We start from the raw sequence: 26,062 nt of genomic DNA on the forward strand, positions 1-26,062 counted from the left end.
TGTCTGGGTCATATTTCACCCCAAAACAAATTATGTTTTGCATAAAGAAAAGCATTTTTGACAATCATCATCTACAAAAAACTGTAAACTGTATTTAACTGTCATAATGTCAAAATGCAACAAACAAAAAGTTTTTTCTGAATGCAAAATATATTTTTGTGCTTATTATTCATTTTTTCTTTTGATTTGGGGGTGAAATGTGACCTGGACATGTTTTTGTGCGATTCACCAAACTGAATTATTCATGCGAGAGTTTGTGTATTTGCATGTCTGTGGGGGTGTGAGAGGAAGAGAACGAGAACAAAGAATATCTAAACTCTTTACCCAGCCACAAGAAACAAACACCGAGAAAGAAAAGTCTGTATGTGTTCCTTTCCTTCTCTTTAACTCCAATTTAACCAAATTAACGTTTGCTCAAATCAGTGTAATTAATATAAAACTTCCTAAAGACAAATTTAACTTTAACGTATTAATATACAATTTTCACATGTATTTTCACATTTCCAGAAGGTTTTTTTTTTTTGCAGTTTTGTAGACACTTTTTTCTATTTTCAGTTCATAGTAAATAGCATCATGGGATCATTCCTATAAAGACAGTTTAAATGAGAAGCAATATTGCATATCCCTATTGTAATATGTTTTCAAGATTTGATGGCCAGAGAACAGACTCATTTTCATTTGATATCACCTGGTCTAGTGTTTCTGAATGTCCATTGTGAGCCGCCTTCAGATTAGAACTGTTATGTTTTTTATTATGTGCGCAGCTTTCTGGAATACTTGATTCTGATTAGACAACCTCCCCATCCTGCTCTGCTTTGCGTTGGGGTCTGATCTCCCCGTCGGGTTCATTTTGCAGTAATGACCGTCTGATTGTACGTTATCCCTTACATAATTAACACAGTTCATGAGATGAACTGCTTATGATACTGGACATAAAACAGCGCTGGGTGTCTAAAGTCTAAATTAACTTTCCTTAGGGGCAGATAAGAGTACACTGTAAACTCATTTTAACCTTGTCATTAAAACACTAGTATGTTGTGTAAGCATTTCCTGAAAAAAAAAAAAAGATTTTGTGGAGAGATGGTGTCAAATTGAATAATGTAGAAATTACTGTAGCTGGATCTTTATCTGTAAGTGCATCATTGATTACTGATGCCGAGTTAATGCTGCTTTAATTCTCTGTTAATGAGCTCTGATGAACTGTTCATACACACATTGATTTTATCCCCAAGGGGTCAAAAAGTGGTTGTATTCTGGGTGTTACTTTCTACTGCTGGCTGGCTGCCTTAGTAATAGTGGTGGGATCCGATCTAAGGCAATGAGCAATTGTGCAATCCATCAATAACTTATTGCTTTTGATTTGATCACAACCCAGATGGTTTGCATTGCCGGTAGCAATAACATGCCATTCTTATTTGACACAGAATCTATTTTCTTACTGCTAAAAATGAACATTTGGGAGGCAAAAGTGTTTGTTTATAAATTGCAGTAGTGCATAATGCATCATGTCAAACAAGATGAACAATTATTCATGCATTAATCAAACTCACTCGGAATGCAACAGTTCCATCACAGTTTTCCATGCATCATTTTTCATAATACAGTACCACTGCATGTGGTGTTACAGCTCATTTGCATAAATTTAAACTTATCAAAACTTATTAAAACTGATCAAAACATCTCAAATGCAGCATGCCAGCATACAGTATACTACAAAGGATGTTTTAAATAATATGTATATAATATGTATTACATATTATATATATGTATTAAATAATACATATTTCTAATTAAATGTAATAAATACATTTTCAAATGCCAACAGAAATATCATATATTTTAGAAGCAGCTTATTATCAAGGATGATAGAATGATTTATGAAGGGTCATGTGATATTGAAGACTGAAGTAATGATTCTCAAAAACGATCTGTGCATCACAGAAATAAATTACTTTTTAAAATATATTCAAATTATAATAATATTTCATAATATTGCTGTTTTTGCTGTATTTTGATCAAATAAATGCAGCCTGGGTAAGCATTAGATAGTTCATTAAAAACATTCAAAATCCATAATGTTTCCAAAAATTTGACAGGTATATGCAAAAAAAAAAAAATGCTTAAATCTACCATGCATAGTTTGGTTAGAAAAGTATTCTATATACATATTCTAAGTTCTGACTCATCACTTCCACTGTTGTCATTCTAGTTAATACAGTGGTGTAAAATGTCACTCTACACTATATGTAGAAGAGCTAAATGGACTGTGAGAGTATAACAATGAGAAGATTACAGATGTGCTGATGAAGATAGTCATGAGTTATTGTGTGGGAGTGTGCAGCAACTCATTTCCATTAAAAAGATGCTCCTCTTTTTGTGTTTCCTCACTCCTGCACTGAGGTTCTGGCTATTTCTGTCCTCTGTGATTCCCATGGTAACCAGCATGAAGCTGAGCATCGCTGAGATTTCAGCGTGACCTCGGCTCCTCACTGTCAGTGTAGCGGTTGACTGCGGCAGCGCCCTATTGTCTCAGAGACAGAGCAAAGCGCTTCACCCCGTTTATGGCGCAGAGAAACCCAGGCAGTCAGCAGCTCTTTGTCGAGATCTCACGATGATGGCTGTATTTTGACTGTTGGACAATAGAGACAAGAGTGTCATGCCCACCCACTTCTGACGGCTGGCGTGTGGTCCTCTCCTGTTCGAGAAAAAGCACAGAGGCTTTCACAACATCTGCGAGGAGTACAAGAACTGTGACGGTTTATTCAGATAGACCTTCTGCTTTTTGTCCTTTCCTCCACCCAAACGCTTTACAGCAACTTTGTCTCACTCTAAAACCACACAATAGTCATATTTTCTGCCATTTTTCATAAACAGGCAGAGGTTGATACTTCTACTACAAGTGATGGCTAAAGATAACTGGTGTCATACATGTATGTACAATATTGTTTAAAAGATTAGGATTTAAGATTAGGAGGGCTGCATATATTTGAACTAAAATACAGGAACATTTTTATATTGTTACTATTTAAAATAGTACACACACACACACACACACACACGTGTGTGTGTGTGTGTATATATATATATATATATTGAAATGTAATTTATTCCTGTGATGCAAAGCTGAATTTTCAGCATTGTTACTACAATCTTCAGTGTCACATGATCACGTGATGATATAATATGCTGAAAACATTTGTGCTGCTTAATATTTTTTATTTATTTTTAGGATACTCTGGTGAATAGAAAGTCAGAAACAACAGCATTCATTTGAAATAAATTTTAATATTTTGTAGCAATGTAAATGTTTCCTGCCATTTTTGAATAATTAATGCATCCTTGTTGAATGAAAGTAATCATTTCCCTCTCAAAAAATAATTATATAAAACCATACAGACCACCAACTTCTGAACAGTAATGTATATGGTTTGAGTGCTTGATATCAACCACAAAAAATTTAAGTTGATCTTAAAGTGTATTTATTGTTCTAACCGAACTAGTTTTAGCATTTTATAATTTGCATGAAACATTGTTTTCATTAGAACAGACCTCTGACCCTTCAACTGAGAATCGCTGGCCTCAGAGGTCAGCTCATGTTGTAGACAAAATCTTTAGAAATTGATTTTTCTTTAGACTCGTGATTCATGTGTGCTGCTTTTAAATACAGTAATTAAACCCTTTCACCTCTTAAAGCAAAGTCCTTCTGTTCTTTCTGCATATGCTGTAGGTCTTTTGTGGAGGTGGAGGGCCAGTTGAACTGCTCTGATGTTTATGCGATATTCAACAGGAAACTGACATTTATGTCACAGTATCTGCACTGGAACTGACAGTTCTCCACCATCGTTTAAATGCTGAATGAAGTTTGTCATTTGCTCTGCTTTATTTCTGCAGGTTTAGTCCGGTGAGTGAGAGCGCTCCTGTCGGGACGCCTGTGGGAATGATTCTGGCCGCAGCCGTCAACACAACTGTCTTTTACTCCATAGTGAGCGGAAATGAAGGAGGTGAGTTTTCACCCTGAAGGGAATTCACTAAACCTGTGTGCAAATGTGATTCTTTGACACAGAATAGAAAAATATTTAGAACTAAGCAGCGCATTGTTTTCCTGGTTGAGTTGGATGATTAGTGAATAAGATACAACCCTGAATTACTAGTCATCATTGGTGTTAAAGGCGCTGTGAACTGTTCTCTGATCAGGTGAGTTCATGGTCAACAACCGCACTGGGATCATCTACACAAATAAACTTCTGGACTACGAGAGCGTGGCCAGTTATGTGCTCTGCGTGGAGGCCGACTCCCTCGCCATCATCCTCGTCAGTCTACGCGCTCCCTCCAAAAGTAAGAACAACACTGAAGCACACTTCATCTTCTCTAAGGCTTTTATTTAAGGACTTTAGAGTGAAATAAATGACAGATACAAAACATATTATGTATATATATATATATATATATATGGATGGATGGATGGATGATTATTAATTATTATTAGTTACACTACAAGTCATAGGTTTTTGAACATTTTTTTTGTTTTGTTTTTACATTTATTATTATTATTATTATGTTAAAAGTAGACGTCACAGCCTTGGACTGCCACTGTGTTCCCCATGACCCAGTTTCTCCCGTGTTTGATTATGCTCATTGTTTCATTGTGTTCCCCATTTAGTCTTTAAGCCCTGTGTTTTTCAGAGTCCTGTGTCCAGTCTAAACGTTGATTCCATGTGCTACGTTCTTGTTCCCTGGTATTATTGATGTCATTAATGTCTATGATTGTTCTGGAATCTCCCACATCTCCTCGCTCCAACACAGTAGGCACATTGTGACAGTAGAATTTTTTCAGTTTTTTTTGATGAATAGAAAGATCCATAGATCAACATTAATCTGAAATAGAAATATTTTGTAATATTCTAAATGTTTTTATCATTACTTTTGGTCAATTTAAAGCACCCTTGCTAAATTCTTGCCAAAAAAAGAGAAGTATTTTACTGACTTTTTATTTAAGATAAATGCTGTTCTTTGGTTCCTTGTATTCATAATAATAATAATAATGATGAATATTTCTTGAACATCAAATCAGCATATTAGAATGATTTCTGAAGGATCATGTGACTGGAGTAATGATGCTGAAAATTAACTTTGATCACAGGAATAAATTGCTTTTTAAAATTATATTAAAATAGAAAGCAGTTATTTTAAATAGTAAAAATACTTCACAATATTACTGCTTTTGCTGTATTTTGGATAGAATAAATGCAAACTTGGTGAGCAGAAGAGAATTATAAAAGAAAAAAAACATTCAAAATCTTTTTTGACTGGTAGTGAATATGTTTTTAGGTATGAGATTTAGCCGTTAAACTAATTTACATGATTTCTTTATTTAGAATGTTGATATGTAATCATAAAGAGTCTTGCCTACTACATTATTCAAATAGGATAATTACAAATGTAACTTGCTATTTGGCTAAATATTATTCATTATTGTAATTGGCTATTGTTATTTATTATTTAAAATACTAACAGAAATAGGATAAACCACAACTTTTAATTATGGAAATGTCACTGTACGGCAGTAATCAATACAGCACCAGAGAGCTGGTGATCTGCAGTACAGTGTAATGCATGTGCTGAATCTCAGTTAGAGGAGTTATTGGAAAGGTCACAAGTGTAGAGCTCATGCAGTTTATTGAGGTTGAAAGATAGACAGCACAGGTAGAGCAGAGCACATCTCCCTCTTCCTGTGAGAGGTCTGATCTTCCTCCAGCGGTCTGTGTGCATTAAAACTTCATTGATGTGTGCTGAAGGACGAGAGCAGAATACAGCTCAGATCGCTTTAAGATGGAAACAGAAACACACATACATACATTGAATTACAAAGCAATGTTAATGAAATTTATCCATTTTAGTGGATACAGTCTTTTTGTGTGTGGTTCTATCATAGACTGTATAAAAACATGGACGTAGTGTCCGTGACATCACCCATAGGTTTCCAAAGAGAGTTTTTGAAACCAAAAATGGGCGGAGTGGGCCGTCGCCATCTTGGCAGTGCGTCACTCCGGGGTAATCAAAAATAGGCAAAAAGGCGGGAGCTGGTTGCTGAAGCCACGCCCACCTAGCGCGACAGCGGTCTCAGCAGCAGAATCCACCTCTCACTCAAGTGACCACGCCCTTAATTATGCAGAATTTTAAGGCTTAATATAATTAAAAAGGATGAGTTACAAAAAAATTCACCCTCCTCACAGTTGTCATGAAGGGTAAAATTAGCTATATAGACCAGAATAAGTTTTTGCACCAGGCTGTAAACATGTTTTTTTCTGCTGTAAAGTTGGGCATTTTAACATGGGGAGACAATGAGACTGACTCCCTTCTGCAGCCAGCCTCAAGCGGCCAGTCGATGAATTGCAGTTTTAGTCACTTCCTTATTGGCTTCACGCAGGAGAGCGGGAGGTTGCCGCTCGGGTTCCATGTGCTTATTTAACACCCTTTTGTGGTCTTACTGTAAACAATTTTCAGTGCATGCTCAAAAAAAGGTTCCATCACAATCAAATACCTTGCTCCGTCTCTGAAAGAACTTTTTTTATTGGCAGTCAACTTTTAATTTAAAACCCTGATTTGATTGTGCTTTCAGTTGTCGTGTAGTTTTCTCAGTCCTATTTGAAGGGGTGGTTCACTGCTGGCAAGATTTGCTGGCAAGAGTTTTTAATAAAAGTTCTGGGTTTTAATAAAAGTTGACTGTCTATGCAGCAGAATGTTTTTGTTTTTGTTTTTTGTTTTCTGTTCTACATGACTAGAGAAAACAGAGAGAAAGGGACATATAGTACATGAAAAAAAACATTGCATATTGTTTATATATCTACATTGTAACAATAAAAAGCTTTTTGAAAATGGGCAAACTTTAACACATTATAGCCATTATCCATTCTGCAGATTTACTCCCAAAATTGCATTAGAAAAAAATATGTCCTGCAAATGACAAAGTATAATGTCTACTGGGATATGTCATGTAAAGAGGCTTTCTAAAAATGTGGGTGTTTCAGTAGATTAATAGGAGTCTTCCAAAACCGATCGCAAACACACAATTGGGCTCATATTTTATGATTTGATCAAATCCCAATGGATGCAAAAATCCCATCCTACATTTTTTGTTGTTGTTGTTGTTTCTCATTGAATTTTCACTCAGAAATAAGCCACATTACAGAAATAAAATGGGTTGCAAAATCCATTTCATGTTAAATTTGAGCACATCACAAGCAGAAGTGGGTAGCGTACCCAAAAACTGTACTCAAGTAAAAGTACCTATAGAAATATTTACTCAAGTAAAACTAACAGTAATAGTCTGAGTAGTTTCTTGAGTAAGAGTAAAAAAGTATTGGATAAAAAAACTACTCAAGTAGTTAGTAACTAGTTACTTTGGATCATATACTGTATATCTATTGGCTTATTTAGATATATAGATAAAATGTATGTAATGGGTGTGTATATACAGTACAGGTGCATCTCAATAAATTAGAATGTCGTGGAAAAGTTCATTTATTTCAGTATTTCTACTTAAATTGTGAAACTTGTGTAATAAATAAATGCATTGCACACAGACTGAAGTAGTTTAAGTCTTTGGTTATTTTAATTGTGATGATTTTGGCTCACATTTAACTAATTGACCAATTCACTCATCTCAACAAATTAAAATAGCTCATAAGTATAAAAAACATTTTTAGTGAATTGTTGGCCTTCCGCGTTTGGAATAAACTGAAGCATTTATAAATTGTATTGCATTAAGATAAAGTAACGAGAGGAGCGTCGCCCACAGTAACGAAGTAGAAGTACATTTTTTCACTAAAAATGTACTTGAGTAAGAATAAAAGTACCTATCTTTAAATATACTCCGAAAGTATTAGTTACCCAAAAAATTTACTCAAGTAAATGTAACGAAGTAAATGTTACTTGTTACTACCCACCTCAGATCACAAGCTTTTGATAGGAAAACTGTTCAAATCACAAACATGAGAGAGAGAGAGAGAGAGAGAGAGAGAGAGAGAAAGATAGTGTGTGTCTATGTGTTCTGCCATGAGTCTTGTTTTAACTTTGATGTAAATTTTGTTGTACATAACGTGAATGGCACACCTTCTCTCTCTCACACACTTCCCCACCTGTTTTTCTTTTCTTCATTTCTTTCTTTTCTCTCTTATTGAGCAATGATATACAGCTCTTCATCTGCGCTTTCCCCTGTGTGTGCTTAGATCAACACCAGATGACTTTATATATTGTCGTTTAGTGGAGCAGAAGACAAATGCTTTCTGACAGAGCATATTTCTCACGTCTGCCACAGTGTGGAGAGGGTTGCAGTGGCTGCGTGTGTTTACATTAACGCTGGCTTTTTTATTCAAACTGTGACAAATAGGGCTTATATTTCCATAAACTAAGGTCTGTTTCTTCTGTGTGTGTGTTTAAATATAACCAGCTAACACGGCGAAGTTATTCATCGACGTGCAAGATGAGAATGATCATCCTCCGGTCTTCACAAGGTCTCTTTACATCGGTGGAGTGACTGAAGACACTAAGACCTTCACCACAGTACTGAAAGTTGTGGTGAGTATATGTGTTATTTATTCCTAGGCAGCAGTGGAGGAACAAACTGAAATGTCATGAGGGCACATTATAAACCTTAGGCTGGATTCATGAATATTTATTAGGTGACATAACGCTCACCCTGTAGTCCTGACTGATTTGTTGAAGGGAGGCAAGTGGGCACTTGCCATTGAAATAACAAACATTTGGTCTTTTTTACTTACGCTAATGTCAGCCTTTGTGCAGAAAACAAAAAGAGAAATTTTGAAGACTCTTCATATGTTTTGCAATGGCAGATTGTATGGACCAAAAACAGACAAAACACTTTAAAAATACTTCATTTGAAGTTTTTAAAATATTTTTATTTACTCATAATCTCTGAAATGTAATCTGAAATTGTATTCAGCTTTTAAAATGTCCAGGTTTGACACTACAATGCAGTTTTTTATTTTTATTTTGAATGAATATTACGCAAGAGTTCAGATATGCAGGATGGAGGCATCAAGATTTTTTTTCCACAGGGAGATCTATATGCATAAAATTTTGAACCAATTCAATTAATAATAATTGAAGATTCATATACTGTACATTTGAAATAGTTCTGAACAAATCTTATCCTAAGGCTGCATTTATTTATTTAAAAATATTGTAAAAACAGTAATATTGTAAAACATTATTTAAAAAAAAATCTGTTTATATATTTTAAAATGTAATTTATTCCTGTGATGCAATACTGAATTTTCAGCAGCCATTACTCCAGTCTTTAGTGCCACTTGATACTTCAGAGATAATTCTGATCTCTAAATTTGTTTAAACTTGCCACTAAATATGGCATTGCATTAACTGTAGAATCATAATATTAAATATGATTTGTTGTGTTTTCACATTTAGAGTGGTAGTGCTGTTAAGCACAATACCAGCAGAATACACTGGAATAATGCTGATTAATTCAAGGGGTTTGAAATGTTCTGCTGGTGTTGGTGTCTGCAGTACATTATATTTCATTTTTACAGCGAAGAACTTGCTGTTCACATCCTGACACACCTGTCAACACTAGAGTACAATCTCTCTCTCACTGTTCAAATCTGCTCACCTCCCCCTACATCTTAGTAACTGTGCTTAGACAGCTTCTCTCTCCATTCTGACAATGTGGAAGACAAGTGATGAACACCTGTAAAGTACCTACCGGGATCTGTGTTAGGCTACCGCAAGGTGACCGTTATCTCATAAATTGAGTCTTTTAACATCTATAAAAAGCATTAAGGCGTACAATCTGATGATATATGGGTATTATTACATTTCTAGGTCATCACTGAAGTAGAAGCTGTGGAGATTTTGTATTTAATTCTCTGTTTCTTCCAGCAAGGCTTTTGAAGGGATAGTTCAGACAAAATTGTGTTTTTATAACATTTAAAGTATTCTAGTTTTAATTATTTTTATATAACCAGCAGTTCTGTCGATTTTATGCATTAGTTTGGTGCCTTGATTAAGGAAAAATTATGTGTTGAAGTTATTATTAGTACATTTATTGACATATATTAATTTTAAGCAATAGTTCAATAATCAAGTTAATATTGTTACATTTTAGAAACAATATTGTCAAAACTCTCTGTTTTGTTCAATTACGCAAGTTAATATAGTTCCAAGCAAAGCCACAGCAAGCAAGCAAGTCACTTTCTTGAAATCAGCTGTTTGAACAAATTGGTTGACTGAATGACTCATTCATTAACACAGTAACTTGCCGCCATCTACTGGTGGTTTTAGTTTCATAATATCAAATATCATATCATCATTTCATTTTATTATTATTATTTTTATGCAAGGTTGAATCAAAATATATATTTTCTATAGCTGTTTTGTAATGTCCGTTCAATGCTTTTCTCATCTCAATTATGACGGTAATTTTTCAGGGGAAATTTTTGTGCAATTCACTTGAATCACTTGACAGACGTAATAACCAGATAATGTGAATTTCTCAAAATCGTATTTGTTTTCATTTAAGTTTCTGCATGTAACTTCATGTGCTTCAGGCAACAGATATCGACACGGGAAACTACAGTAAGATGGCCTACAGACTAATCATCCCCCCCACTGCTGAGGGTCAGGACAGTTTCGTCATTGAGCCGTACACTGGCATCATCAAGAGCGCCATCATGTTCAGAAACATGCGCCGGTCCTACTTCAAGTTTGAGGTCATCGCCACAGACAACTATGGGCAGGGACTGAGCGGCAGGGCTAATGTGGTGGTGAGTGCACGTGACCTTTTACCTGTATGTTTGTTCATGCACCTCAAGCAAGATGATGATTCGAACACAAAACACGTCACTTTGAGAAATGACGTTTTCTCTCATTCCTCGGGTTATGCAAAATTTATGTTTGGGGTTCAAATCAAATCACTGACTGAATAATTTAAAAAGAGTCTAAATTGCATAACAACAATCAGCACTGTTATTAAGGGAAAACATCTCTCCAGAGTGTCAATTTGGTTTGGTAAATACATTATGTTTGAATAAATGTTTGCGTGCAGGAGTGCATATGGTATTTGTGCACTACTTAGTGTAGTAATGAATATATAAATAAACTGTTTTTGTGTCATCTGAATTATTTATGCTGCTGTATCTCCTGAAGTGTTGCAGCCAGTGACTTGTGCAATTCCTGGAAATCCCTTGGCTAATGAACGCCAAATAAAATAAGAGGGATTTTGGAACTGATGTGTGCATCAGGGTTTTAAACATCGTCAATAATTTTTGTGTCATTTTCAATTTCCATTAGCAGTAGAATTTTCTGCTGGTGTAGAAAGTGATTCTGAAAGCATTCATCTGGATGCTACACCCTTATTGGCCAAGTGAATTAAAGACCAATACAACCACAAATAGCACTTTAAAGCTGGATGGTATACAGTGGGGTCTGACTCACAAAGTGTGAAAATTGTTTCAGTTTAACACTTTTTTTATTGCAAATTAAACCACCATAAAAAGTGTGTTTTTTTTAGATTTTTTAATGTTTCTCACCATGGTTGCATGTATTTGATCAAAAATACAGTAAAGAACCAGATGGTCATCCAGTGCTTCAATGGAAGCAAGAACACCTGACCATTTATGTCATGACATTTCCCAAAATATTACAAAAATTAGATTTATTTTCAGGTTTAAATTACATTTTTTAAACTGTGTTTTAGTTGTGATGCTTTAAACAGCAAAAAAAATATTTATTTAATTTGCCTGGTAAAAGTAAATGTTTGCTTAAAATTATCATTCATCTGATTAAGCAAAAATCACTCTTAAGCCATTTTGGGGAAAATAAAATATATCATCATCATGTTGAAACATATCAGGATCTGATTATTTTAGCCTGCTCTGTATCACTTGTGCATACAAACTACAAATCCTCTGTCTCTTTTGTATTCTGTGTGGGTTGTAGGTGTCCGTTGTCAATGCCTTGGACATGCAGGTTGTGGTCTCTAATGTGCCGCCCACTGTGGTGGAGGAGAATAAAGAGCAGCTGATTAGGTGAGAATTCCTCCCTCTGTGTGTTTCTCTGCACTGCTGCTTTCCTTGAATGGCATTTAAGTGTTTCCTGCATTGTCAGCAGCCTTTGTTTTCCCACTTGCTTTGATTTAAAAGGCCATCTCAATTGTTAAAACACAGAATTGAGCTCAAATGGCAAATTTCAATAAGAAAAACACAACCACTATGCTCAGTAGATTGCAGAATAATCATAATAAAAGACTAAATGATTGCTTTTTTAATACTAGTCAGGTGTATATATGGCAAACTAATGACAGTTACATTTTTAATTTATTTAATGTTCTGTATGGTTCACACATGAGTTATAGGAAGTATTCACAAACTCACAAACAATTATATACAAAAATATTCACAAACAATTATATTTATATCTATCGCCTTACTATGGAAAAAAATAAAATAATCTGACAAGATGATTGTCATGATCCTTAATGGAAAATAATCAGTGATAGAATGTGAAATACATGAATAAAATGAACTTATGTGTCAAAATATGTTATTTTTCTTTAAATTTTAGGATGTTTTCTGAGATTCACCTTTCAGGTTTAGCAAAAATAGATAACTTCAGTGCTTTTTTGTTTTGTTTATAAAGTAGAAGTATCAGAAATTAAGAGGGTTTTGCTTTTTAATGTTTGAGGTAGATAAAGTACTGTAATTTCATTTCATATGTTTTCCCCACAGTATTTTGGAGCGCTATGTGCAAGATCAGATCCCGGGTGCTAAAGTGATACTGGAATCGATCGGCCCTCGGCGGCACGGAGAAGGTTATGAACTTGAGGACTACACCAAATCAGACCTGCAGGTGTATGCCATCGACCCTCTTACCAACAGAGCCATCTCCAGACAAGAGCTCTTCAAGTAAGCCAAACACACAGCCACTCCTGCTTTGCAAACATTTAGAAAAAGGGGAAAAAGTCAGAGCCTTGTCCTCTGTGCTACAGTATATCGTGCTGTCTTGACATTTCGAGTTTAAATCTGGCTTGCAACATTTCAATCCTTTTCCCTCCTCATCTTACCATCACTGCTTGATTTTGTTCCTCTGTACAAAACAACTTGTTTTCAGAACATAAAGTTGACAATTTTTTTTTTATATCTGTATATAAGAAAAAATCTAAACAACTGTTGCTATTATGACATATCTCTAGTCTACATAATAGTGGCAAAAATGAAAGAAAAAAAGAAAGGAGAAAAGGGAAATAAAACTGGCTTTGTGAACAGCTGTTCTACAGGAAGCACCTTGTCCTCATCGGTCGAGAGGAGAAAAGCCCCCTGAAGTCCAGACACAGAGCAATATGCTCATTTAAACTCAGCTGTGCCCCGTGACTCAGCAGGGAGACGCGTCTATCCCTGAGATCCAACACAAGTGATCAGGATTTTGTTTAAATATGTATTTACTGAGCCAACACACACATCTCATTCATATTAACAAGCACATGAGATCACAGACCACCTGCCTTATTCTGCCTTTCTAGACACACTTTTTACTCTCTAACATGTTTTATTTTGTTCAATGTTAGATGTGTTCTGCTTCTGTTTGTATCTCTACCAAAGCAGAGCAGCTGCCCGGATGAACATTTTATACCTTAGAGGTTACTGGTAACATTTCTTTAGAGAAATAAAGACATAAATTAAACGTTTGTTGAAATACTGCACAGAAAGAGATCATTTACAAGTTTTTCATGTAAAATGTTTAAGCGTGTATTGAAATCTATAACTTTTTTAAATTACTTTTTTAAGATTTAAAGGGTTAGTTCACCCGAGAATGAAAATTCGTTCATCTTCTACTCACCCACGAAGCATACTAGGTGTACGTGACTTTGTTGTCAACAGTTCAGAAGACGTGAAATAAAGTTAATATATCTGTAATAAAACGTCCCTCACACGGCTCGTGACGAAGCGAATCCATGCATTTTTGTAAGATAAATTTCCACATTTCAAGCGTAATAAACACTTTTTTTTCTCAGTTCTGCTGACTGTTGGGAAAGCGAAGACGTGTAGGCAGATGTTGTAGTTCGTCAGCACTGCATGGTTAGAGATGAGCGTGGAAAGAGAACAAAACAAAACGCTGGTCACGAATTAAAAGCACAAAACGAGGATTTGTAAAGAAAAACATTTTAGGATTTCGAAATAAGCCAAGAGGATTTCCTTTGCGACGCATATGTCTTCCATCTTCTGCCTCTGTGTCTTCCAGTTCTCAACAGTCAGCAAAAGTGAGAAAAGAAATGTTTATTACGTTTGAAATCTGGATATTTATCTTTCAAAAATGCATGGATTCGCTACGTCACGAGCCGTGTGAGGGACGTTTTATTACAGATTCGCACACTTTATTTCACGTCTTCCGAACTGTTGACAACAAACAACCGCTTACCCCCACTGAAAGTCTTGGAAGAGCAAGAATTTTCATTCTTGGGTGAGCTAACCCTTTAAGATTTAATGTTAGGGTCTAAGGCAAAAAAATCTAAGAAATTCCAGCAGAATTCTCCATTTTATCTCTTTATTGTTTAACAGAACCAACTGGGATATTCAAAGAAAAGTTATTGTAGTATTATTGTTGTTGTTGTTGTTGTTTGTTCAACCTCTGTCACTCTGAAATCTCATCTATGTTTGTTGTCCATAATGCTGAGCTGCAAATGAATTTTGAGAGCCTTGAAACCATTGTTATTTTTATATTTACATTTTTTATTTAATTTTAGGTTGTAGTAGTTTTTTTATGTGATATTATTAATATTATTATATAGCTTTATTCCTATTTTAGTTTCAGTAATTTCTCTAGAAAATAAAATTATTTACTCATTATTTCAGTTATTTAGCATTTTTTTTGTATATATTTCTGAGATCATTTCAGTCAACTATTTAACTATTTATCAACTCCTTTTTTCCTAGCACTAAAATATTGTCTTACAAAGACGATTTTTATGGTTCTCTTGGTAGTGTATGGAAAAAAAGGACAATCCTCTTTTGTGTTTGGAATAACATGAGGAAGAGTAAATGATAAATTTAAATTTTTGACTGAACTTTGCCTTTAAAGAGATCTCATTTGCAATTTTTCTTTGTTACAGATGAGGACATATTATTGTGTGTGGACACTATCTGTCTCCATTTGGCTGTTCTTCAGACTGAGTGTTTGTTTGTGTGCATGTACCTTCCTTCCTGAGAACAGCTGACTGCTGAGTTTTTTTCCAGCCTTCTCCTGTTCTGCTAGAGACAAGTTTGTTTTCTGGTGTCTCAGGTCATAAAACTCAAAATCCGCTTCTTAAAGCTTTACAGTCTGAGCTGTACCTCAGCATTCACAAAAGTTCCCCTCACAAAACTAGTTCCTTTCTCCAGAATCCATCTGGTCACTTCTCAGTGGTGTTTTCTATGGATGAATCCAGTCCTGCTGCTGGTTCGAAGCCCGTTGATTCTGAAATGCGCTAAAAACAGGCAGCCATTGTTGAGCACGTTCACACTGCGTGTCTGTAACAGTGTGAGTTAACCCATGCTGTTTCTCTTCCTCCACAACAGGGACGTGATTCAAAGAGATGAAGGGCTTGTAGGTAAAACCGGGGGTTAAACCTGGATCTAACAGTCTGAAATGAGGTTCCAGTGTCTTTGATTTTAGAAAAGTAACAAAAGTATTGGCAGTGTGTTCATCACTCTTTTCTGTGTCCTGTGTGCTTCAGTCCCGCTTGAGCCTGTTCCATTCCTTTTCCATGTAGTGAACCAGCAAATACCATACTGATACATAAATCTATATACATATATGCTATTTCAGCTTTACTTCAAATACTGAAAACTATTTTCCTTGCACTATTTTTCAAACCATTGTATGTCTTAACAAAGACTTGGAATAGAGTGCATGAGTCATTATTGGATATGGATTTTAGAATTCTATGGAGAACATTTTTCTTTTGTGTTTTTTTGGAAGAAAAAATGTATACAGGTTTGGAAGAACATGAGGGAGACTGAATTATCAATTTTCTTTTTTTATTTAATTGTGCCTTTAAAAAATATCATTTGTGGTTTTTCTATGTTTTTTATGTGTATGTTTGTGTGGACATTTTATTTGATTTATTATTTTATTTTATTTGTGTGAGTAAGTGTAAGTCCAGTAATCAGCTTAGAAATTCAAACCTGTTCTTTTGATTTTGTTAACTTTTTATTCACTATTTATTCACATTTCTTCTGCAGAACACCAAAGGTGAAGAATATTTCAACTATGGAGTATAAAACAACACTGTAGACATTTTTCAATATCATCTTTTGTGTTTAACAGAAGAAATGAATTACAGTCAAATGGATTGAACTGATGGAACGTGGAGAGCACGTGTTTACAGGTGTAAATTCAGAATAGCAACAGAGTTACTCGGTTCACCTTGAAAATCTAAATCTTTTCATCCTCAATTCTTTAAAGCTGAAAGGGAAACTCTTCAGATGTTGTGGTGCTAATAAACACGTGGTTTTGTACAAGGTCTGTTTGACCACATAGATCAAACATACCCAGTCTTTCATCAGTCTTTAAACCTGGATAATCGATTGTGTTTGAACAGTCCTGTTTACTAGGTGCTTCTGTTGAAGTGTTCTGCTGCAGCAAGACTAATTGGTCTGCCGTGGATACTTATGAAGTACTTAACATGCAGGTCTATTTAAACATTATTGATCAACACAGTGTCAACAAAGCAGAGTCTTTTTACATTTCATGTCGACTGATGAGAAAAGTACTCTTGCTCTGCTTTGGAGTGGCTCTGCTAATCAGATCTATATCAAGATATTAAATCATAATAACTCAGGTTGATATTAGCACAGTCAAGCCATTTACACATGCAGGGGAGAATCAGGATTTCCATATCATGTTGCCTAGTAACCCATATGAAGGACTGGAAAAGGCTAAATACAGCTGAACGGATGCTGCCCTCATTAGCAGGATTCTTGGCTCCCGTTTCTCTGCCGAAGATGTTTGGATTGACACTGAATGTTATCAACATGTAGCTGTCAATCATCTCAAGGCTGTCATAGTTACTACAGTATAAACATGCTGTGTATGTGAGCGGAAATGTACAGTCTTGTGATTATAATGTGCTTACTGTACAGGTATTTATCTGTGGAACAGTTTGACTTTTTAATCACACAGTTTTTGTCTTATTATCGAATGTCAGGTTTTTTTATTGTTATATTGTTTTAATATTTTTCAGTATAGTTTTAGTTTCATTCCTACAGTTGCTTTATGATTACATTTATTTATAGTATAGTATTTATTTTATTTTTTAATTGGATCACAATTTCTTTCAGCCTTTCAGCCTGAAAGTGTACAGACTATTCTGTGTATTGACAGTGTATTTATTTATTTATGTGCTAATGCTGTTTTTTTGTGATTATGGTGTGCTTAATGTACTACAGGTCCATATTGAAAAAAGATTGAAATTAAAATTATTGTCTAAAATGTCTGCTCAATGTGTGTTTGACAGGTTTCTGGACGGCAAGATTCTGGACATTAATAAAGAGTTCCAGCCATTCCTGGGCGAGGGCGGGCGGATCCTGGAGATCCGTTCTCCTGTCATCGCGGCGAGTGTGAAGAAGGCTGCGCAGGCAGTGGGCTACACAGAGGGGGCTCTGCTGGCACTGGCCATCATCATCATTCTGTGCTGCATCCCTGCTATTCTCATCGTCATGGTGACATACAAACAGTGAGTAGAAAATCCTGGTGTTCATCTGGTTTCAGGTGATTGGTCAGCTGGTCTCCCAGCCTGACCAGTTAAAGAAAAAAGTTATTTTAATTTGTATTTGTATATTTGTAATATAATTGTACATAAACAAATTAGTTTTTCATTATGGTTCAGTTTTATTCCTACCGTTTTATTATGATATATATATATATATATAATATTTTTTAATTTGCTCTCAATTTTTCAAAAATAAATAAATCATTCACATAGTTGCATTATTACTGTGCAGCCTGACAGTGTACAGATTTTAGTGGTGTTCTTATATATGGTCAAAGTGGTCAAAACCACTCTAAAGCCAGCTCTAAAACCATCCAAACAGCTTAGACTAGTTTCAGGTTTCAGGTTTTTTATTTGTTTGTTTTCAGTGGGGTATTATTAGTTAATAACTGACATAATTATTATTGGTAGAAGCAGTAGTATTTTAGTATCAGGCAGTAAGTTATAATAATAATAATAATAATAATAATAACAATAACATTGCTACTACTACTACTATTATTATTTATTATTTTGAGTAATATTAGTTTATTCATTTATTAATTATAGTTAGCCAATAAATACAAACCATCATAATAATATTTTTAATTAACAGCCAGTTAATTAAGAAACGTAACAATAATAATACTTATTATTATTATGTCTAGGTGTAGTTGCTTTTTTCAAGGTGTACAAAAAGAAACAAAAATAATTGTATATATATTTTTCTTCATATTCCCTTCATATTTCTTCATGACTATGGTAAATGGGATTTGTTAAATCGCATCCCCCCTTATGTAACTTTATATTTCAACAGCTGCTTTCTAAGTGTGAGATTTTTTGCCAGAGTAACCTGCAAACGTGAATTTTGTCGATAGTCAAAAGTGAACTATGATTACAAGACTAGCTAGCGGTTAAGAAGTATATAAACATAAAAAAGACAGCATATTTCTTGTACCTTCCATCTCAGAGCTGCTATTGTACACGCATGAAGACATTTTACTCTCTATTTGTAACCTCTGCAGTTCTGAGAGCATTGAGGACAGGCTGGAAAAACACACACAGTAGGTGAGGGAGATGAGTATTGGATGCCAGGTATAAAATGGCTTTTTTCAGTAATTAGCCATGCTAACAGGCTAATCTCCCAGCCAGCTCTGTGTGAAAGCAGATTAATTATAAGCATTTGTGACATATCCCAGGCATTCGATCCATCAGTCACATCTACTCGTGAAAGCCCAGCATATGGGCCTGCTCTCCACACACAGCAGCTCCTCTGAGACGTGAGTGTGGTCCTGACCTTCTGCACACACCAGTGAGTCCGTCATCAGCTATTGTGTAAATACATAACAGATGGGTAATCATAGAGCGAACACAAACAACTAAACACACACACCTACAGCACGTGTATGAAGCTCACTCTCGCACACACACACACACACGCATGCATGACTGCATTCAGATGTTTTGACGCATATTAAAGAGTTCAGTTTGTGACTACACTCTTGTACTAAAGGTGAAGTGACATTTTTTATGTCGTTTCTTTTGGTTGTTTACTAAAGATGCATAAAAGGTGAAGGATAAGTGTTAGCTTATATATCACAACACAAGATCCGACTCTGTCTTTCGAATAATAGCATTCTGATTAAATAAATAATATTGAGAGGAGCGCATCTTTGATAGCCTCCAGGGTAAGGACGAGAGAGTGTGTGGATGAAATACAAAGATGGGAAGGAGAATAGAGAGCTGGAAAGACAGAGAGGCTGTATTGTTTCCCAGCTCTGGAGATGTGGGATAAACCGGGGTTATCCTGTGCTCTTATCACATTTTACAGCATGAATTATGCACTCACACCTGAAGCAGCTGAAATGGGCTGCATGGTTCAACACTATGAGCATTTTCTGGCCTGTGAAATTAGAGTTTGGACTCCTAGTCGATTAAAAATATGAATTAAGATCATGATCTATTACACAGTGAGTTGATTAACCAAGTTAATGACAATTACAGTCACATATGGCAATTCATGTACAAGCAATATAAATATTTTCTGGAAAAAGAGTGGTTAGAAAATATTTTTTAAGGCATTTACATACAGGCCAAGAGAGTATTATTAATTTTAAATGATATATTTATATAAATCATATTATATTATATAATATAACCCATTTTCTTGTATTTTCATATTTAGCATGCTACAGTATGTTATCCATCCATTTTTTTAAACAACTTGTCCTCTTTAGGGTTTGTATATTATATTATATTATATTATATTATATTATATTATATTATATTATATTATATTATATTATATTATATTATATTATATTATATTATATTATATTATATTATATTATATTATATTATATTATAGTTAGTATTCAATGTTATCCATTATATATTTTCCTTATTATACTATCCATTTCTTAAACCAATTTTCCTCTGTTGCTTTGTAGATATATTATATTATATTATATACATTGCTTGTGTTTTGTTGAATTATTCCTGTGCCTCATTATCTAAAAATGTCCCTTTCTTCTTCCTCTTTCCTTGCACTTCCTGTCACTGCATGTGGATCCTGCGGTCAGATTCAAAGAGTAAGTCCAAATTCTTCTTTTTGATAAATTATTAGCCAGAGACTGTGTGCCTTCGTACCCTCGTTATTCGGTTCAGTCCTTTAAAACAGAAACAGCAGTTGAAAGCTTGAATGCCATACTCACTCCAGCCTTCTCTGATTCCAGCACAATAGCGATGCCTTTGAAAATGAACAGAAATGACCTCATAGAGTACAAAATGAGCCAGGTTCAGCTCCCTCCTAATAAAACACCTCATCTCAGTGTGAAAGGTGCTGAATAACCCATGATATTTTGCTTTGCATGAATAAAAAGTGCTGGAACAGTTCAAATAAGAGTTTCCAGAGCTCCAGACCTCATATGCTCCCATAAAACAGCTGAAATGAGCTTTTTGAAAAGAAGGAAACTCACTCTTTGGGGGTGCCTTACAGGAGGCAGGCCGAGTGTGCCAAAACCGCCCGCATCCAGATAGCTCTTCCTGCCGGAAAATCGACAGGAGGTGGCGCTCCGACCAATCTCTATGAGGAGCTGGGAGACGGCAGCATGTGAGTTACCCGTCCTAAATAATACCCTTAACCTCCAGCACAGACAGCAGAGAGATGATTAACAAGATTTGTTTGTGTATCTGTAAGAAAATCAAGAATAGTTCACCCAAAACGGGAAATTCTGCCATAAAATGATTTCTGTCATCGTTCAAAACCTGTATGACTCTTGGGACTCCACAAAAATATTATAATAATTATTTAATTTAACACTACTTTAAAAATTTACTTTCAATTTAATGTGCATTTCTTTGTAATTATTTTTGAAATGTACAGCAATCATTGAGTGGCAAGTGTTTCTACACACATTTGTTTTAGTTTAGTAAAAGTAGTCAAATTTAGGTCATTGCATAGTAAAATTTCTTGAGTCAAATTTGTATGACATTAAAGTTCAGACCTCGAACTCATTCTAAATATGTGTGAATGAGATACAACAAAACAAAATTGCGGCAAAGTGTATGATTTTTGATGACATTTGTATGGACGAAAGCAGCTTGAGCATTCTGCTAAATATCTTATCTTGTGTCACATGAAGGAAAAAGAAAGTCTTTCATGATTGGAATGTCATGCGGGCGTTAATAATAGAATAACAGAATATTCATTTTTAGGTGAACTAGCCCTTTAATACCCTGACCTGGTTCTTCATTTGAAAAATAAATTATTTTTTCCTTGACATTTTCTAAACATTCTCTTTTTGACATCCCAAAGGTTATTGTTTCTTTAGTAAATTAGCTGTGTTTTTGGCTTTAATATGTCCATCCATAGAGATGTGCTCACTGGATGTGTGGGTTTGGTGCAGCAGGAGTCCATTGCCAAGCTAAAGGCTGTTGTGAGTGGAATGAAATGTTAATAGATTAAAAGATTATAGCCGCAGCACAGCATCTGCGTCCCTCAGGTAAAGCCTTTTAAAGTGCTTTTGATTTAATGCAATCAAAACAAATGCAGCTGCTAACACAAATAGACAGCGAAAAAGACGCGGTTTTGAATTGAATCCATTAGGAAAGATGCTGAGATTGCTGGACCGTGTTTCTGAATAGCAGTGTATTACCATCAACAGAAAGGAACATTAGGGTAGAATTTGTTTGCTCGTGTATTTGGGCAAACATTTTTTTTTTTTTTTGGGGGGGGGGGGGGGGATGGTTAATATAAACAGTGGTCTTTCAGCAACCTTGTGAAACAATGATTAATGTGTCACTCTGTGGCCCTCAGACTGATTGTTGGTGTATGTATTTGTTTATTTTTGAAAGAAATTTTACCCCAAAAACAAAAGTAATAAGTTATTAATTTGATTTATTTAAAATGACTGTAATATATAGTTTAATTTAAATATATAGTTTTAATTCTGTAATTCTGATTTAATTTAAATTAATAATTTGATAATATGTGTGACCCTGGATCATGAAACCAGTCATAAGTAGCACTTACATTGCATTGATTCCTTGCACTCCGGTGCTTTTCCATTGCGTTTTAAATAGAGATACGATCACACTTTCCCACTGTAACCACCACTTACAGTATATATTACTTAGTTGTAATGTATGTTATTAATAAAAAAAACATTTGAATTTACACCTTCTTGAAACATGGTTTTGTGTGCATTTACATTTGGCGTTTTTTGTGGTCAAGTTTCTGTTGTGAACAGGGCCTGCCTGTGTTAAATTGTCATCATATCCCTCTGTCTACATGGGTTTTTCCTCTCATGTTTCATTCATTCTCATCTTCTCTCCGCATTTTCCAGACTTGGACTACAGTGAGTATCATAAAATATGCTGCATTTCCCTGCAGTGATCTTTCCTACACGCTGCTTTCAATATATTTTATAAATCCCTCTTGACTTACATTTGTAGTTTGTAGTTTCTAGTCCCTGTGTAACTTGCTCTGCTAGTTTTCTTTACCATTTCATCTGTTTTTACCCTTGATTCATGTCGAATTGCATATTGAAAGGAACATTTTGATACTATTTACTGTTAAAAAAGAAAAAATGCACAGATACTTGTGTGTAGCTCTGTAGTGGATTAAAGCTTTAGTAGTTTGGCTAGATAAAGCCCTCGCCTCCCGGCTCTAGTGGTTCCTCGCAGTTCTCTCCTCAAAGCAAACAAACACGCTTCTGACGTCCTTCACTTTGAGACTCGCCAGTGTCACAGCTCATCTTGATTGATGTTTGAACGAAGATTATCTGAACAGATAGTGATTTCAGACTGGTTTATGAATGCTAGTGTATAATGTTCACGCTTCGTAGCTGGAAATACACACTTTTGATTCTTGCTTGCATTCATCATATTATTGCTGCGTTCCATACAAAGTCGGATGTAGCAGGGTATTCCTACTAAATTTCTCAGTCTATATCACATTGCTCAAGGCCTAGATGATGGTGTGTAGAGAAACATGGCAGTGCCTGTCTTTGTTTTGCCGGTACAACAGGGGCTAAAGGCAGATCTTAAGGAAATTTGAGTTTTTCAGTACTGCCATAGTCTGTACATATTTTTTATTGACCATTGGTGGAACACCATTTTGTGGGACAAGAATCATAAAAGTAGTTTGCTTTTAATAACCACATAAATACAAAAGACTCCCAGAATTGGTACAAATATTTTGGTACCAAATAAATGGTGCCATATTTTGTTTATCTTAATAAAATAATTTAATGATAATTTTACAAATTCTTTAGTTATTAAAAACCTTTTGATTTAATTATCCTGAAGGAGACAAAAAATCTATATCACATATATATTCGATAGTAGGCTATTAACTATTCTTATTTGGTACTGTGACGAGTGGTGCAGGTGTCGCTCATTTCCAATTACTCCACCGGCCTCGACCCGTTCCCACAGCTCTCGGCCCCACCCACGGCTCTCAGCCCCACCCCACTCATCACAGCTACATACATCTATAGCATTAAAATAAAAAATACATTAAATATGAGATCAACATAGCTTAGACTCTCCTTGTGTCATTGATCTGCCAGATTCAGTCTTTACACTGACCCAATGGGTATACCCTATGATTTTAAACAAAAAAAGCTCATTAACTGTGTTTAAACATCTTTTTCTTTAAATATTTGTATTTTATTGGTTCACAAGTGAATGTTTATCATTAAAACTGTATAATTTCTGTATTGCATTTTTCCAAATAGGAACATGGAAATTCGACTTTCTGAATCGAATGCAGTATAAAGATTATTGTTAAGACTATTTATCTCAGAAGTCCTGACTAAGACTATTTGCCTGAGCTTTTTTAAAGCTGAATGTAAAATCTTGAGCAAATTTGTTTGGCCGAGCTCTTTCAAAGTCAATTAAAGTGAAGGATTTTTATTTAGTTTGACATTAGCGCTCTGTCCTCCCATGGCTTTTCTCTTCCCTCAATTCCTTCCTGTCTCTTTCCACACATGCTTCAATCTACTCTCCTCTAATTTTCTCTTGTGGGCTGCAGAAAGCGCAGAAAGTCTGTAATCGAGGAGGCAGATCGACAGAGTCTCATAAGAACCTTTGCCTCTCGTGCTATCGCCGCTCACAAAATGTGTGCCGGAAACGGAAAGTTGCTCAACAAGTTGCCCAAGTCAGAAAGCAATGTCACTTTCCTCTCGGATCAACGGCCGCTCACCACACAAAATCCGCTTTACCAGGATGGAGCGTCAAGTAGTCCTGAGCCCAACTCGGAGGTGCAAAGGGTCAGTGGGTTTTTGGACAGTGATGTCCCATCTCCGACAAGCCCCATCAGCCCGATGACTTCTTGGTCCTTGCCGTCCCGTATTCGAGGACGAGGGCTTTACGGTGATCTGCGCCGACAGGCTCTTTGGGACCCTGCCGAATGGGAGGAGCAAGAGCTGAAGGCAGGGCTTAAGGACAGCAGGGAAGAGCTTGATGTTGATGTAGATCAAAGTGGTAGAGGCACAGAAATGAAGCTGTCGGTCCGAGAACAAGCCAGACAGTTTGAGCAGCAAGCTTTAGCCGAACGGACACCGAGACAGAGCCGGGACTCTTACGCATCTCTAGATCCTGATGACCCTCTGCTAACCGCCTTCATGTTCTCATCCAGTCCAATTTCTGTTGGCAAGGACATCCCACCCTGCATTATCATCACGGGGGGTGATGGTGAGACTCCTCCCCCACCCATGGCTCAGCGTCCCACTCCACCCGTCCTGAGGAAGTTCAGCTCCAGTATATCCAATTACATGACAGTGGAGCCTTGTGAGATCACTCTAGAATTCATATTGGACTCTCCGGGAAGTCCGCCAACCCCTCCTCCTGCCCCATCCTGCTCTTTACTTTCTCCTCCACCTGTGCAACAGGACTCCACCCCACCACCTACCCCAACTCCTGTTCAGTCTCCGGAACCCCCTGCTCAGTCTCCGACTCCTGCACCTAAGCTAAGAGGGATCCTCAAGAACACAGGCAGATCTGCCAACCGCCTTGATGTGAAAGATGACAGCACTTGCGAAGGAGGACTTAAAGTCTCCAAGACTGTTGTTCTAAAAGAGACAGAATTAAAACCAAGTGAAACAGATGGCAGCCAATCAGAATCAGACTCTTCAGCTTAGCTCCCAAACTAACCAATCACAACGAAATAAGAGGCTCCGCCCAAAGCAGCCCTTCCTTGCTGAATGATAATTTTAATTAATTTTATAATTTTTTTGACAATGAAATCATACAAGTATAAGCAAATAACAATGTATTTTATAAGAAAAACCCTAATGGATCATAATAAAGATTCTTTTAAAAGTATAGGAAAAGGAATTTGCAGTAATGCATTTATATGATCAGAGTGAATGTGTTCTTGTATAGAACATTCTACTTCTAAACCGTTTTTCTTTATCATTATTTTTAATTTAGTGATTTAAACTGTTCTGCTGATTTCAAATTGTTTTTCTTTTGTTTGTTTTTTTTAGTAATTTTGGCAATATGAAAAGCTCTCTGAAATGTAACACACTACTATTTAAAATTTTGTTTTGTTAAGTGAGATTGTTTTAAGAAATGTATGCTTTTATTCAGCAAAAAGTGACAGTAAAGACATTTGTTATTAAAAAACTTTCTATTTTAAATTAAAGATGTTCATTTGAACTTTCTATTCATTTAAGGATCCTGAAAAACAGTATCCTGGTTTCCAATAAAATATTAAGCAGCACAACTGTTTTTGTGCCACATAATAAGAAATTCTTTTTTTCTTGAGAAGCAAATCGGCATATTGAAATCATT

General features: G+C 35.7%; 1 protein-coding gene across 1 annotated transcript in view; it reads left to right on the forward strand.

Annotated features, from left to right (window-relative positions):
* pcdh15a (protocadherin-related 15a) overlaps positions 1–25,468 on the forward strand; it is a 164,407-nt gene extending 138,939 nt beyond the window's left edge. The window contains exons 25-35 of the mRNA XM_059565825.1: positions 3,892–4,001; positions 4,195–4,335; positions 8,450–8,577; positions 10,587–10,802; positions 11,977–12,065; positions 12,765–12,941; positions 17,528–17,746; positions 20,344–20,352; positions 20,760–20,873; positions 22,609–22,620; positions 24,300–25,468. Of these exons, the coding sequence (XP_059421808.1) occupies positions 3,892–4,001; positions 4,195–4,335; positions 8,450–8,577; positions 10,587–10,802; positions 11,977–12,065; positions 12,765–12,941; positions 17,528–17,746; positions 20,344–20,352; positions 20,760–20,873; positions 22,609–22,620; positions 24,300–25,407 (2,323 nt within the window). The 3' untranslated portion in view covers positions 25,408–25,468. The remainder of the gene's footprint in view (positions 1–3,891; positions 4,002–4,194; positions 4,336–8,449; positions 8,578–10,586; positions 10,803–11,976; positions 12,066–12,764; positions 12,942–17,527; positions 17,747–20,343; positions 20,353–20,759; positions 20,874–22,608; positions 22,621–24,299) is intronic.
* The last annotated feature ends 594 nt before the right edge of the window (positions 25,469–26,062 follow it).

Source organism: Carassius carassius, chromosome 14 (genome assembly GCF_963082965.1).
Source record: "Carassius carassius chromosome 14, fCarCar2.1, whole genome shotgun sequence".
Classification (NCBI taxonomy): Eukaryota; Metazoa; Chordata; class Actinopteri; order Cypriniformes; family Cyprinidae; genus Carassius; species Carassius carassius.